General features: G+C 35.6%; 1 protein-coding gene across 2 annotated transcripts in view; it reads left to right on the top strand.

Moving 5' to 3' along the window:
- The window catches only part of SMG1 (SMG1 nonsense mediated mRNA decay associated PI3K related kinase), a 62,468-nt gene that overhangs the window by 25,155 nt on the left and 21,862 nt on the right, over nt 1-15,451 (top strand). For both annotated transcript variants that reach the window (XM_071571568.1, XM_071571567.1), the window contains 22 exons: nt 265-534; nt 1,087-1,217; nt 1,851-2,012; nt 2,479-2,597; nt 3,312-3,399; nt 3,482-3,583; nt 4,031-4,171; nt 4,487-4,686; nt 4,954-5,150; nt 5,829-5,996; nt 6,807-6,961; nt 8,031-8,176; nt 8,822-9,023; nt 9,951-10,060; nt 10,445-10,592; nt 10,950-11,109; nt 11,729-11,849; nt 12,497-12,745; nt 13,049-13,333; nt 14,275-14,419; nt 14,699-14,837; nt 15,131-15,361. In XM_071571568.1, coding sequence (XP_071427669.1) covers nt 265-534; nt 1,087-1,217; nt 1,851-2,012; nt 2,479-2,597; nt 3,312-3,399; nt 3,482-3,583; nt 4,031-4,171; nt 4,487-4,686; nt 4,954-5,150; nt 5,829-5,996; nt 6,807-6,961; nt 8,031-8,176; nt 8,822-9,023; nt 9,951-10,060; nt 10,445-10,592; nt 10,950-11,109; nt 11,729-11,849; nt 12,497-12,745; nt 13,049-13,333; nt 14,275-14,419; nt 14,699-14,837; nt 15,131-15,361 — 3,669 coding nt within the window. The remainder of the gene's footprint in view (nt 1-264; nt 535-1,086; nt 1,218-1,850; nt 2,013-2,478; nt 2,598-3,311; nt 3,400-3,481; nt 3,584-4,030; nt 4,172-4,486; nt 4,687-4,953; nt 5,151-5,828; nt 5,997-6,806; nt 6,962-8,030; nt 8,177-8,821; nt 9,024-9,950; nt 10,061-10,444; nt 10,593-10,949; nt 11,110-11,728; nt 11,850-12,496; nt 12,746-13,048; nt 13,334-14,274; nt 14,420-14,698; nt 14,838-15,130; nt 15,362-15,451) is intronic.

Genomic DNA, 15,451 nt, shown 5'->3' with positions numbered 1-15,451 from the left:
TTTAGGTTTGATAAGGAATGGGTAAGTTTGCCATCGTTCCTAATAGAGAACTTCTTAGTTGATCTGGCTTTGATACTCAGGTGGATGATCAAGAAAGTAATTAATAGATTCTCTAAGTAAGAGGTACTTAATTACAGAAAACTGAAAATAGATGTGTGTACCAGACCAGGCTGTTAAAGAAAAGTAATTTTAAATTCTTTGTTGCTGATTAATATACTTTATGATTTTATGCTAATCAATTATTGCTGTGATTTTATTCTCAAGGTTGTTGCAGCAGCCCTTGCTGTCTACCAGGCTGTGTTGAGCCTGAAGAACATTCCTGTTTTGGAGACTGCTTACAGGTTGATTTTAGGAGAAATGACCTGTGCTCTAAATAGTCTTCTCCATAGTTTACATCTTCCTGAGGCCTGTTCTGAAATCCAGCATGACTCTTTCAAGAAGCTTATATCCAATGTGGATAATGCCAAGTTTGTTGTTATATTTGACCTCAGTGCTCTAAGTACTATTGGAAATGCTAAAAACTCATTAATTGGGGTGAGTAAAAACTCTACAGTTTGTGCAATAAGTGTAAAAAGTAGTTTATTACTCAAAATACACCCTATTGTATTACACCAGTAGGGCACATATGAATAATTAAAATGATCATATTTGTCTCTTAACTTGTTACAGAAAAACCTCTACTATTAAAACTTACGGGAAACATTGAGTGGATTATATCTCTACTTGGTGCATAATGGAAAGCAGTTTCTAGGGAAGAGCACCCTACAGGGTTATTAATGGATTGATTCTAAGATCATCATAGTAATTGCTTTTGAAATCAAGACAGAAAAAAGCAGATAATGTGTCTTTTGATTGTATATCAGCCGTGTGAAAACACTTTGTCCAGATCTTTCCAAATAAAACTATGAACTGCTTTTAACAGCCTGTTTAAAAAGGGAAAAGAAAATAGTTGCAATTAAGGTCAAAAAATAATAAATTATTTCCCATGGGAAAAAGCAAAACCTATTAATTAGTGGTGTAGAAATGACACTTAAAAATAGATCCTATTTATTATGTTCCTTTGCTTATGTTGCAATTGTTTTCTAGATGTGGGCCCTTTCGCCAACTGTGTTTGCACTGCTGAGTAAAAATCTGATGATTGTTCACGGTGACATAGCAGTTCACTTTCCTGCTGTCCAGTATGCAGTGCTCTATACACTGTATTCACACTGCTCCAGGTAGGAGGTTTAATAATTCATCAGTATTTTAAGAGCACTAGGATGGACTGATCTGATTAAAATACATTGGTGGAGGGATGACTTTAAATAAGCTGCAATTACAGTCAAACTATTGCCCAGACTTCCCTGATCAGTTTTTACTTTCATTAATTGCAGGGAAACTGTGTATCAGCCAGCAAAGCATATCCTGGTTTGGAGTTGGCCTTTTATTCAAAGGCAGATTAGAAATCTTGTGTTTGAGTAGAGATAACTAAGGGAGAACTCTCTTGAAAGTAAATAAGGAAAGATTACTTACTATTTTTCTTATTGAGAGATCCAGGACAGGTAATGATATGTAAACAGTAGATGTAAATATGTTTCAGACTGTATTAATACAAAATGGTTTCTGAGTAACTGTTATTCTGTACATCTCTTGGTTTTGATTTTTCACTAAGCATTGGACTGATGTGAAACTGTAGCTTTATTCTTCTAGGCTAGGGATCCAAGTACTTGGGTTTTGACAGTGTGGTTACTATGAGGGTGTACATTGAACTTGTGCTGCTTTTTGTTGATTTTCCTCCCTCCTGTAAACTTCAAGGAGGTACCCTGAATCTTGAGGTAGTTTTATATTTTTGCTTTTCCTTGCCTTTTCAGGCATGACCATTTCATATCCAGTAGCCTCAGTTCTTCCTCTCCCTCCCTGTTTGACGGAGCAGTTATTAGTACTGTAACCACAGCAACAAAAAAACATTTCTCAATCATATTAAACCTTTTGGGGCTATTGCTAAAGAAGGATAACCTTACTCCAGATACCAGGTAAAGTAACTTAACATTTTCTTATGAATTGGGATTTTTTTTCTGGTAGAATACCTGAATTCAGAATGATTTTAATCTGTAAAACTTGGGGTAAATTTAACCAGTCAAACATTTTAGGTTTTTTAAACGTCAATAATGAAATACCTGTGGAAAAAGTAGCTGCTTGTTATTATACATGAAAGCTAGAAGAGTTTAAACCATCCTAAGATCTCTACAGTAAAAGCAGAGCTATCAAACCTTATTGAAACAAAGGCTTTGCTCTGGTAGTACCCTTTTACAATAGTTGCCATCCTGTATTAGCAAAATGCTGTGAAAACTGGGGACACATTTCAAGGTGTGAAATGTCTCGTTTAAAACATATGAGTTATGGTATAATTCTGATTTGTAATGTGAAGTAATTTTAAGTTATATGGGAAAGTACCTTTCTGTAACTGTGTAGAGTGACTCATATTCTTGCTTTTTGAAGGAAACTACTTACAACGTGGGCTTTGGAAGTGGCTCTTCTGATGAAAAAATCAGAAACATATGCACCATTATTTTCTCTCCCATCTTTCCATAAGTTTTGTAAAGGACTATTAGCAAACAGTAAGATACTGCATATTTCTACTTAACTATGTTTTACATTTCAAAATTAAGTACATATGTGGCCATGTGCCACTGATACCAGTAACTGAACTTGTTTAATTTAGTTTAGGGATGCTTCGAGTTTTTATTGTGCAAAAACTTACACTCATTTTATAATGTTTTTCAAGTGGATCCTTGCCTATTATTTAAATAAATAATTTCTTAAAATAAAAAGCAGTCTTAAAGTAAGATTTGACAGGTCATGACATTTTTGGTAGATAATTTCCCATTGACAAATTATTACTTAATCAAAAGCACGGGAGCTGTTCCATAATGTGATGTGATATTTTCGATTTCAAAACCTATAAACAGAAATATGGGAAGAAATGCTTTTAGTGGATAATACTAGCACAAGTAGTAACTTCCCAAGGCCAGGAGTTACTAACTTTGCCTTAGTTTTTTAATCATCGAAATACATTATCTATAATGCAAATGTGTGGAGATCACAGAATTTATCTGTCAGCACTTACAAAAGGCCTGTAACTTACTAAGTGCTCACTTGTTACAGTAAAACCAGTAAATGAAACTAAAAGAAAACTGTTGCTTAAGGCCTGTGTCTCCATTTGCTGGCTGTGCTGTAAAAATGTCATTAGATGCTCTGCCACAGCCAGAGTAATGCAGGAGTTAGCTAATTTCAGCAAGAATAATTTTTTTCCCTTCAACTCCTTAATTCAGCTCTTCTGGAAGATGTGAACATTTGTCTTCAAGCATGTAGTAGCCTCCATGCCCTGTCTTCCTCCCTTCCAGATGACCTTTTACAAAGGTACTTGCACAGAATTCTGAATGTTATTCGATTTCTGCTGTTCATGGAGATCTTACCACTGGTTTTCCTTTGTGGGTTGCAGGTGTGTTGATGTGTGTCGTGTTCAATTAGTACATAGTGGTGCTCGTGTCAGACAGGCTTTTGGAAAACTTCTGAAGTCAATTCCTTTAGATGTTGTGTTGAGGTAAGTTGTTCAGATGAACTTAAGTGTAAAGAATGATTTAGTTTCTTTCTTCAGTGACACTTACCTGAAAAATAATGCCAGTGCAATGTCATCATACTCTATTATAAATTTAAAATGAAAAAGTGTGAAGTGTCTTGCCATCTCCTCTGCTTTCTTCAGGTTTAAGAACAGTAGGTAGTACACAAAGTAATTAGCAAATTTGATAAGCTGTACATCACTTCTTGAAGCAAATATGGATACTTGTAAGGTCTGTGTTATTCAGAGCTTCAGCAATATTATGCCCTACAATTTGCCTTGAAAGACCTGAACTCTGAAAGCACCTTCTCTTAATACCAAAGTATATATTTATTTCTAACTATTGCATAATGTGTGTGTAACTTTTTTGCACGACCTTCTTTATTTATTCAAGTACATTATAGGATGACTTGTTTCCCTTTCTGCCTGCAGTAATCGTACCCACACAGAAATACAAGAAATTTCTTTGGCTATAAGAAGTCACATGAGTAAAGCTCCAAGTAATACATTCCACCCACAGGATTTCTCTGACGTCATTAGTTTTATTTTGTATGGAAACCTCCACCGAACTGGGTAAGAACTTCTTGTACAACTGAAATCTGTGAATCTTGAGTTTATGGAAAACAATTCTGAGTTATAGTTAGTTTATAATTTGTGATTATTTTTACAAATTACATTGTTTTACTTTCAGTCTTTTTTTTCCTGTGTGTTTCTAAATATTTATAAATGTCTTATTTACACATCTCTTTGCATATTTGTCTATGAGCATTGGTGCTTGGAAATAAGTTTGTGAGAGATTTGTTTGAGAACAAGAGGGAAATGAAGTGTGTGCAGTATTAAACTTGTTTCCATGTGAACTTGTGTTAATGTACTGATATTTTCTTTCAGGAAGGATAATTGGTTAGAAAGGTTATTCTACAGCTGTCAAAGACTAGATAAGAGAGATCAGCCAACCATCCCTCGGAACCTGTTGAAGACTGATGCTGTGCTTTGGCAATGGGCTGTTTGGGAAGCAGCTCAGTTCACTGTTCTTTCCAAGTTACGAACTCCGCTGGGTAGAGCCCAAGATACGTTTCAAACAATTGAAGGTAAAGTGAAAAAAACCAGTTTATTTTAATGAGATTTTTTAATAGGGTTGTGAAGCTAAGGTCTTCAAGTCCAAGGCAAGGAGCACAATGACTTTATTTTTCAGTGTTTATAAAGATGTTGCATAATTACTGTTAGTTTTGATAGACTAATTTACATACTGCATTTGACAGATTTTTGAGAGCTAACATTTTTGTCCTTTGACATGTTTAAGTACAATACACTCTGGTAACTCTTTTTTCCCCTCCATGTTTTGGTACACTGTGTAGGTATTATTAGGAATCTTGCAGCCCATACATTAAACCCTGATCAAGATGTCAACCAGTGGACTACTGCAGACAATGATGAAGGACACAGTAGCAACCAGCTGAGACTTGTTCTCCTTCTGCAGTATTTGGAGAACTTGGAAAAATTGATGTACAATGCATATGAAGGATGTGCCAATGCCCTGACCTCCCCACCCAAGGTATGTCTGTCTTGCAGTGCTGGTGTTACTTGGAACACTGTTGAATGAACAGGCTTGTCAGATTTGTTCTGTTCTTAATCATGAAATTTCAGAACTTCTCAAACGAAGTTTGAGACTTAAAAGTAGTCTGGCTTTGACTTGGTCCTATTCCTAGAGAACATGTAAAGCCAGACTTTATTTCTGGAGTACCAGCTTGTATAGTGGTACAAATCGAGCAAGTCTGTAGTACCTCTGCTTCTTAGCAGTCTCTTATTTGTAGATTGTCAGCAGTTCTGCTACAAAGTAACAGTTCTTTGAGGCTTTAAATCACTTTTTGAAGAATGTAGTAGTTATTTATAAGCAACATACCCTTTTGTGTAGTTCTAACTCCAAAATATTCTTCCCTGTTGAAATAAGCTGTTTAATTACCAGCCTTTGACATGACAGTAAGACATAATTTATAGTCAGTTCATGTAAAGACTTTTAGCTTGCCAGTGTGCCTGGCCATTTGGATGCTATGTGTGATTTCAGACGATTTGCATTAATAAAATTAAAGATGCAGAATTTTACCCGTTTCTTCATCTCTTGACCTGAGGAAAGAAACCTTCTTGCCTTTGATTATTGTAAGTGCTACATAACGTAGCTATTTTGGTTTGTACAGAAGAATGGTGTTGTGAGACTTTTTCTCTGTCTTTAAAGGTTATCAGGACGTTCTTTTATACAAATCGCCAGACATGCCAAGATTGGCTGACACGGATTAGACTGTCCATCATGAGAGTTGGATTGCTGGCTGGGCAACCTGCTGTGACAGTCAGGCATGGGTTTGATTTGCTCACAGAAATGAAAACTAATAATAGTATCTCTCAGGTACTCTCTTTTCAAACTCTGTACATACTGCAAAAGTATTCCCATGATATTCTGAAAGAACTAAGCTAAGGCAATCAGTTGTTATTAAACCAACCAGTATGAAAATAATGTGTTGTTTAACTTTTTTAACTCATAATTCTATATTGACAGACTTTTGTGGTCAATGGGTTGGAGATCAGGATGTTCTGTACATCTGTAGTCAAATACTACACAGAAATGAGTGTTATAGTTCAGTCACAGATTGACTGGGTCCATTTCTTAAGTAGGAGGTCCTGCTTAAACTTTATGAAACTGCTGCTGACAGTATGAGGCCTTCCCAAACTTGTGGTAGTGTAATGTCTTTGCTTACCTGTGGGTTTGGGGAGAAAGGGGATTGTATCATGAGGTATCCTTCCTATATAAGTGACTAGCAGGTTAAGTGCAGGGGTGGGATGAATGGATAAAGTGGTTAAAGCCTTCCTGAAAAGGATTAATAGTGTCTTCAGCACATGACTTGATTTTCTTAAATGTTTTATCAAAGAAGGATTGATTAGATATTTGTTACTTCATGGTCCTTTTGAATTCTTGTATAGGTATAACCCATCACATAGTGATTGCTGACTGTTGATGTTTGGGCTGTGGGTTCACAGCACATACTCTTACCTTTGCTCCCTTGCTTTTCCAAAGGCAGTGCAATGGATGGATATGAGTAGCACTTGCAGATGCATGTAATAAAATCCTGCCTCACCATTTCTAAGTATTTACCCACATGTATATATAACTCTTATTTTATATGGGTTTTGTTAAGTAATGCTTTTTGTTTGGTTTTAGGGAAATGAATTTGAGGTGACGATTATGATGCTGGTAGAGGCATTGTGTGAGCTTCACTGTCCTGAAGCTATTCAGGGTATCGCTGTCTGGTCTTCTGCTGTGGTTGGGAAGAGTCTCTCCTGGATCAATTCTGTAGCTCAACAAGCAGAAGGGCGGTGAGTTTTCTTAAATAACTGGATGCTACAAACTGGGACATTTTTTCCTTCTTATGGATGGTTCTATTTCTGAATCTTTTAAATTGTGGGATGAGTCAAGGCTGCTGATCTAATTTCCATGTCAATTAAAGTCATGGTATCTTTTCAGAGATACTGAATCCATCCAGCACTTTTAGGTATTTTAGGTATTAGTTTGAAATAAATTTTCAGGATTTGAATGTAAATTGTGTTCCTAAATTGTTCTTTCTTAGTTGTTCATACACAGCAATGCTGTGTTCTTATTGTATTTAATCTTCCCTTGCAAAATAGTATTAATTTAAATTATTTTCTAGTGAAGTTTCTGACAAATGTGTTATCTGCTTATCTGCTTCAGTTTGCCAAGAGAGGGGCCTGCTTTGCAGTTTTAGTTCAGCTTAGAAAAAGTGGTTTTTACGTCTATTGCTGTAGAATATTTTCGGATGCAGATACAAATAAGTGGGTCATTGTTCCAGATAGGGTGCACCTTCATTAAGGTGTTTTCATCTCCTTAAAGGAATGCATCATTTCTTCTGTATGAAATGAAAAAGAGTCAACTTTCATTTACCTTCCATGTGAAAATCCCCAAACTTTAAAACAGTCTTTTTCCTGTTTTTGTGAGATTTCTTAAAATCATGTGCAGTTCTGTAATAGGTGAGAAGTTTCTCTGAAATGTGAAGTTTAAGGTGTGAATTGTTGCCCTAGAGCCACTTCTACAGTCCTTTAGTAATCAATAGGTATTTGATCAGTATTCAGCTCTACTCATTCAGGTAAAAAGAGTAACAGTCAAATATAAAACTCATTTATCTGCTTCTGTTTGTACTTGGCTTGAAGTTGACTTTAAAACTTGACTGGACAAGCTTTTATCCTGTGCTATAACCTGGAAATTCAGCCAGTAAACTTGTATCCTGTGTTAATAATCTCTATCTTTTGCTGAAGGTGGTATGAACTTTTTGTGTATCAGGGTAAAGAAATGCTGAAAGATACAGTCTGTTTCCAAAAAAAACCCAACCTGGTTCTTTAAAATGCTGACTAAAATATTAAACTGTTTAAGGTTTGAAAAAGCAACTGTGGAATACCAGGAGCACCTGTGCTCCATGACGGGAGTGGATTGCTGTATAGCAGGCTTTGACAAGACTGTTCTGAAGTTGGCCAATTCAAACAGTGTGAATAATGCCAGCCCAAAGCATTCCTTGAATGGTCAGTGTTGTTTGTTTTCTTTGTAAATGTATGTACACAAAATAAGAACGTGCAATGATTCAGCCCTGTTAGTGTGTGACTGTGAAATCTGAAAACCTGTTTCTGTCTGCAGTTAAACTGAACCATTTAATGCCATTGAAACCAATATTATGTGTAGATAGGAGGGTTTGCAGTACTGAGGTCTAGCTCAATGAAACTAAAAGTAATAGGTAAAATACTTTGTAACTTCCTAAGTCTAATTTATTTTAGAGCATCATAACATAAACCTCAGTATTTCTGACATTATTGTATCATAAATACACGAGTTACACAGAGGTTTTTAACTAAGACTTGGTTACAGTATTCTGTTTCATCCTCAAAAAAGAACCTTCTTTGTTCCTAATTTAGTTGTCCTGTTTTTCTGTTTTGATGTTTCTTTACAGATATGGAGTAAAATCTCCCAAAACCTCCTTTGAAAAGTTTGTCTTTTTTTTTCCTTAGAAAAAGTGTCAGTGGAAGAGTACTTTAAACTTGGTGTAACCATTTTTGGTTTTTTTAAAATTAAGTGTTTTTCTTTACAAAAGATATAGAAATTACATTTGAGTAATAGAATTGCTATTTTAAAATACACATTAAAGTGTTATATATAACTTTTTCCTTTCACAGGAGAAACTAGAAAAACTGTTCTGACTAAGCCAAGTGACTCTTCACCTGAAGTTATAAACTACTTGGGTAACAAGGCCTGTGAATGTTACATTTCCATTGCCGACTGGGCTGCTGTTCAGGAGTGGCAAAATATGGTCCATGAATTGAAGAAAAGCAATAGTAATACCTCAATCAATCTGAAAGCAGATTTTAACTACATAAAGTAAGGATATAATTAATTTATTCAACAGTACCTTGAAGTTCATTAATTTAGAACTGAAATATTAAAGTTTTTATGAATTTTAGAAAATGTCAGTTTCGAAACAGAGGCTTGTGAATAAGTATTAGTATTCAAGAAAAACATCCCTCATGGGAGGAAAAATATACCAAATTTATTTTCTCTTAGCAGAATATACATCCTTTTGCACAACTTAATAGCAGAAAATAAAATGCCTTTCAGTGGTACAGTTCTTCAATATTTTAATTCATTAATTTAATGTAAAACATATAGGAGGAAAGCAGTCTTGGCTGTTTCATTTTTGTTTTGTTTCTTTTTTTAATGGAATTTAGAATTGTAGCTTGTGCATTTATTTCCTGACCTTTGCTATTTGTCTGGTTCATGAAAAAATACTTGGACATTGAATAGTCTTTCAAGGCTTAAGGGCCTTTTCTTTTTGTTTGGCAACTTGATTGCTTTCCATCTCTGTACCATTGTGGCAAACATAGTAAAATCCTTTTGGCTGAAATTTCCTGACTTGAAAATAAAAGCATACAAGGAAGCAGTGAAATAAAATCTTACAGTTCTGACAAAGTGGCTGCTTCTGTCAGAGAAAGGGGTGATCCTTTTTCTTACTGCAGTTAAATTCATTAGGAGGGCAAGTACTTGTCTTAAAGGTGAAAATGTGTAATTTCTGAGTGTTTGTGTTATTCTAAACTAAACCCACGGTACTTGTACTCTTGCAGAGGTCGTGTCATTGGTCACATACCTTTCATTGATCTATGTGAAAATTGGAATTTTTTGCTTAGAATTCATTGTAGGAGGTCTGTAGGATTTGGAGTTAGGCTTGAGTCTTTGTTTGCTGTATAATATACTTAGCAACTGAAGTAAAGTAAAAAACATGAAAATAAAACTATAAACATTGAATTGCAGATCTTTGAGCAGCTTTGAGTCTGGACAACTTACTGAATGCACTGAACAACTAGAATTATTACCAGGAGAAAATATCAACCTGCTTGCAGGGGGATCCAAAGAAAAAATAGGTATAAATGCATAAATTAACATTACTTCAAGTACAAAAGTAAATATTTCTTCATCTATCTGTCTCTGTAAATGACAGGCTGAAACTTCTGAATGCAGTTTGCTGTGTTCAGTGGACTGACCATAACCTTTATGAATCAAGCTTCAAAATGATTGTCAGTGATCATCCTAAATGTTGATGCAAGTGTGCTTTCTGGAGTTAAAGTGACTGTCTATAAGTAATCTGTTGTGAATTTCTAATACGAATACATATATCTGTAAAACACATCCATTTTTAAAAGAGTTTTTTTCCAAACTTCCTTAGTGTCCAAAATGCATTCTCAGATGGTGAAACTTGATAAAATTTGGCAGTTCTAGTTGGTTTCAATTGTTTAATCTCCATGTAGACATGAAGAAGCTCCTGCCTAATATGCTAAGTCCTGATCCAAGAGAACTTCAAAAAGCAGTTGAAGTACAGCTTTTGAGAAGTTCAGTATGTCTGGCAACAGCTGTAAACCACATAGAACAGGAGCAAAAGTGGCAGTCAATATCTGAGTAAGTTGAAATGTGCTGTGAATGAATGTAATACACTGTGAAAACCTGCTCTAGTTTTTTAAACATAACTTTTTGTAAAGTTGCAGCATCTGTAGTAGTTTGCTGCCAGTTCTAGCTGTTGTGAATTACAAGCTTACTGAGGAAAATTGAGATGATGTTTAACTTGGAATTTATGTAGTTGATAAAGTAATTCTGCTTGTCAGTTTAATAATAAAGTATCGTAACTTGTGTGTAATAGTGCAAGGTGTTCTCATCATCTTTTTAAAGATGCTGAATTTGGATTTTCTTCAGTAATTTTAATACCACTGTTTAAAGTCTTGCTAACAAAAATGACTTGTTCTGATCCTTTTATTTCAGAAATCTTATTAAGTACTTGAAGCAGACATCACGTATTGCTATTGGGCCTTTGAGACTTTCCACACTCACTGTGTCTCAGTCTTTACCAGTGTTGAGCACTCTTCAGCTGTATTGTTCTTCTGCTTTGGAAAACACTGTATCCAACAGGCTGACATCAGAGGTATATCTGTGTTTAGAATCTAAATTGGGGTAATGTCTTTCTCCATGTAATGTTGTGGAGTACTGAATATAAAACATATATTAATTGTTTTGACAGTTGTTGATCATACTGTAATAAAACCTCACTGAGTTTTTTGAAGTTTACATCTCAGTTGGACTTCCTTCTATAGTTACAAATACAACAACTCTTTCAATTACTTACAGTATTTTTGAAGTTTTATTGGCAGTTGCCTTTCAGAGAAGTGGTGGTATTTCTTCTCTAAGTACATGGTTACACTTATTCCTGCAACACACAGTATTTACTTTAAAAGCAACTTGAGAATATTCTAAAAAAAATCACCTCAGCAATTAAAAACTCAGACTCCAACCAGTATGAATGTTCTAGTTCTAATTACTAATCACATCATTCAGAAAAGAATTCAGTTTGATTTTGAGCAATTCTTAGTGTTGTCCTCTCAAAATCAAGCATAAACCAGATTTAAGTTTAATTAATGACAAAATGTGGCTACTGATACAAATAAGAATGTTTGTGCTGCACTGAAATGTTCTTTGGTTTTAGTAAGTGAAAATACATTGTAGTATTTTCTCATGACAACTATGCAACTTCTGTGCCTCTTCAGGACTGTCTTGTACCTCTGTTCAATGATGCTTTGAGGTCATGCAAGCAGCACGATGTGAGGCCGTGGATGCATGCACTGAGGTACACGGTGTACCAGAATCAATTGATGGAAAAACTTAAAGGTATGTAAGCTCTCATTTTAGTGTTATGAGAAGTAAATGCAGAATTTGAACTTGAATTGTCTGCTGAAAGCAGCAGCTGTGTCATCTTCTATTATTTAGATGGACTACTTTTTAAATGCCAAGTTCTGTTGTTTGGGTATCTTGCTTTACAACTCATTCTCTCAATTACTGCTGTGACGAAGACAGTGTTAAAAAGAAAAAATAGTATTCTGAAGTGTTTAGCAGTTCTCTACTCTCCTAATAACACCTCACTTGCTCATCTCTTCATACTTTAAATGCTTTCACTTTTGAACACTTCAACAGTATGAATAATGGGTCTTTAAAAACAGTCATGAAAGCCATTTAGATGTGCAGTGTAATAAGAGGTAATGGGAGAAAAAGTTCTATCAGGGAACAGGTAGTTTTATTAGCTAAGAAGACTGGTTATAGTGGAAAAAACTTCTTTTGCCCAGCAGATGATATGTGGATATATTTTGTGTTTTAGAGGGGATGTATAAATATTCTAGGCAGAAGGAGATGTTAGAAACTAAGAAAAAGCTGAGCAATTTTTTACTGATGGGCGTGTGCAGAATACATTGGGCAGAAATTATCTGTGTGTATCAGATAATTTAATAATTTTGTTGACAATGTCTTGCTCTCTTCTTCAGAACCAACAGTCCCAATTAAAAGCCATCTAATGGAACTGGGCTTAACAGCAGCAAAATTTGCACGGAAACGAGGAAATATTGCACTGGCTACACGGCTGCTTGCCCAGTGCAGCGAGGTCCAGTTGGGAAAAACCACCACTGCACAGGACTTAGTCCAGCACTTTAAAAAATTGTCTGCACCAGGCCAGATAGATGAAAAATGGGGTCCTGAGCTCGATATTGAGAAAACAAAATTGTTGTACACAGCAGGTGAGTGTTTGCTAATTGTGTTGTAGTGACTTGAGCTTGTTGTCTTTATCACCAGGCTAATTCACCTGACCTTAAAGAAATTATAAAAGGACAGGATCATTAGGAACTGATTTCATCCTATTAACTGTTGTCTCAGTGTGAAAGTGTTTTCATAAGCCTTTTCTTACTTGTCATTTTTAACTTCAAAAACAATTTTCTGTGTAAAAATACATTGCTACAAGCTGTATCTGCATACATTGAATTTCAGAAGTGTTTTGAATAATGTTCACACAGTTCTGAAGATCTGCTTTTCATGATATGCAGGTCAGTCAACACATGCCATGGAAATGCTGAGTTCTTGTGCCATATCTTTCTGCAAATCTGCCAAAGCCGAATATGCAGTTGCTAAATCAATTCTCACACTGGCTAAGTGGATTCAAGCAGAGTGGAAAGAGATTTCAGGACAGTTGAAACAAGTATATAGAGCTCGACAGCAGCAGAATCACAGTGGTCTGTCTACGTTGTCTAAAAACATATATAATTTGATTGATCTCCCAGCTGTCAATACACTAGAAGAAGAATATCCCAGGATTGAAAGTGAATCTACAGGTAGATGTCTCCTCCTTCTTATTCTTTTATAAATTCGTTACTGATGATTTCATTGAGGGATAGAACCAGTTATATTGATAAGCACGAAGTGCTCCATCACTTGTATTAGTTTTCCTAATGCACATACAAATAGTGTGTTTTGTGCAATAGATAACTATATACTGCTAAAAAACCCAAACACCTTAATATTTCTATCATATTTCTGTAACATTTTCCTCATTCAAGTGATGGTGGCCTGAAGAAGAAACTGGTATGCATTTATTTTGTATGAGGATATCAGTTTTTGTCCTGTGTGTGTTTGCTTGCAGCTTGTGTATTTGCTAAAGTTTGAATGAGATCTTTAAACATGGACGGAATTTATGTTTTGAAGGCCCTAATAAATGTGAAAAGTACTTCAAGTTTCCTCATGATCTTTAATCTGTACTTAAGTCTGAGCACTTTTGCTCTTGCCACAAATGTATTCTCATTCCTAATTTTCAGAAGACTTTTTTCTTAGATGTTGAGATAAATTCTGTTGTTCCGTAAACGTGGATTTCATAAATAAAACACGGACATACACATATGTATGTATATATATATATACACACACCCCCAAATAAACACAGCTACACTTCCCTGGGTAGTACTTCATAGAAGTCTGCTCTCTGAAGTGTCATGCTCTTTTGGAGATCGTGAGTTTTTTGCCTTAGTCCCATCGTTCTGTAAAAGAGGAAGTAATTGTAGAGATAAGCAGTGGCTGTTAGCAAATGAAAACTGCTTTGTTTTGCAGCAGTGACAGAACTGAAAAATAATTTCACTTTGTAAAATTTTACACCTTTGGATACTAACTGTACTGAAAAAGTATTATGTGTTCATAATGTGTTGGTGTTATTTTCTGTGTTAAGGAAATTAGGAGTAGGTTTTACACCATAACATCTATTGCTCTATTTCTCCCATCACAGTAAACATTGGAGTTGGGGAACCAGACTTCATCTTGGGCCAGCTCTATCACTTGTCTTCAGTACAGGCACCTGAAGTAGCCAAGTCTTGGGCAGCCCTGGCTAGCTGGGCCTATAGATGGGGCCGGAAGGTAGTGGATAATGCCAGGTAAATTCATCCTAATGTTTAAATTTATGCAACACAATTAGTTTTCTTAAGATAAACCATAGCTTTGTAGTTATGATTAGTGTTGTTTGTGGTCCAAAGTTGCATGTGAGCAGAGAAATGAATATTCTCTTGATTACTTGCCCTCTGTAAAAGGCTAGTTTAATTCTGAGATAGAGATGATTTCTTCCTCCAAGGAGTTTTATATATACAGTCTTAATGGTTTCAGTACCTCTACAAATAGCCATGTAACGGGGATCAATAATTCATTAAATGTTGCAGTCAGGGAGAAGGTGTTCGTCTGCTGCCCCGGGAGAAGTCTGAGGTTCAGAAGTTGCTTCCAGACAACATTGCAGAGGAAGATAAAGAGAAAATCTATGGGATTCTTGGGCAGGCAGTGTGTCGTCCAGCTGGGATTCAAGTAAGTGTGAATCTGCTTGCTTAAAAAAATATTCAGCTTCAGTGTGAACCTTATTTTTCATATACTTGTGATTCATGTTAACTCTTCTAAGTCTCTTAAAGTTAAAATTCAGGCAGACCAAGAAACTATTGGTTAGCTAAGTGGTCACACATCTGTTGTATGAGCTATGGTAATGGGATCAAATAATGCCTTTGCATGAGTTGCCTAGACAAAAACTGAATTGGGAACTAATATTGCTTGTAGAAATTGCTGGATGGCTTAACCAAATCTGTGTTCTCTTTATTTGCATTTAGGATGAAGATATGACACTACAAATCACTGAAAATGAGGACAATGAAGAAGATGATATGGTGGATGTGATATGGCGTCAGTTATTAACAAGTTGTCCCTGGCTTTCAGATCTAGATGAAAATGCAACAGAAGGATTAATTAAAGTGTGGAGGAAAGTTGTAGACAGAATCTTCAGTCTCTATAAACTCTCCTGCAGTGCATACTTTACTTTCCTCAAACTCAATGCTGGTCAGGTTAGTGTCCATGCTGATGAGAAGATCCAATTACAAACTTGTATAAGTGATATGAACTGTATACTAAACTTAGAGGAGTATTTTTTTGTT

This window comes from Pithys albifrons, chromosome 16 (assembly GCF_047495875.1).
Source record: "Pithys albifrons albifrons isolate INPA30051 chromosome 16, PitAlb_v1, whole genome shotgun sequence".
In the NCBI taxonomy this organism is placed as follows: Eukaryota; Metazoa; Chordata; class Aves; order Passeriformes; family Thamnophilidae; genus Pithys; species Pithys albifrons.
Note: the sequence above shows the minus strand (reverse complement) of the source record. Positions and strands in the feature narration are given on the sequence as shown.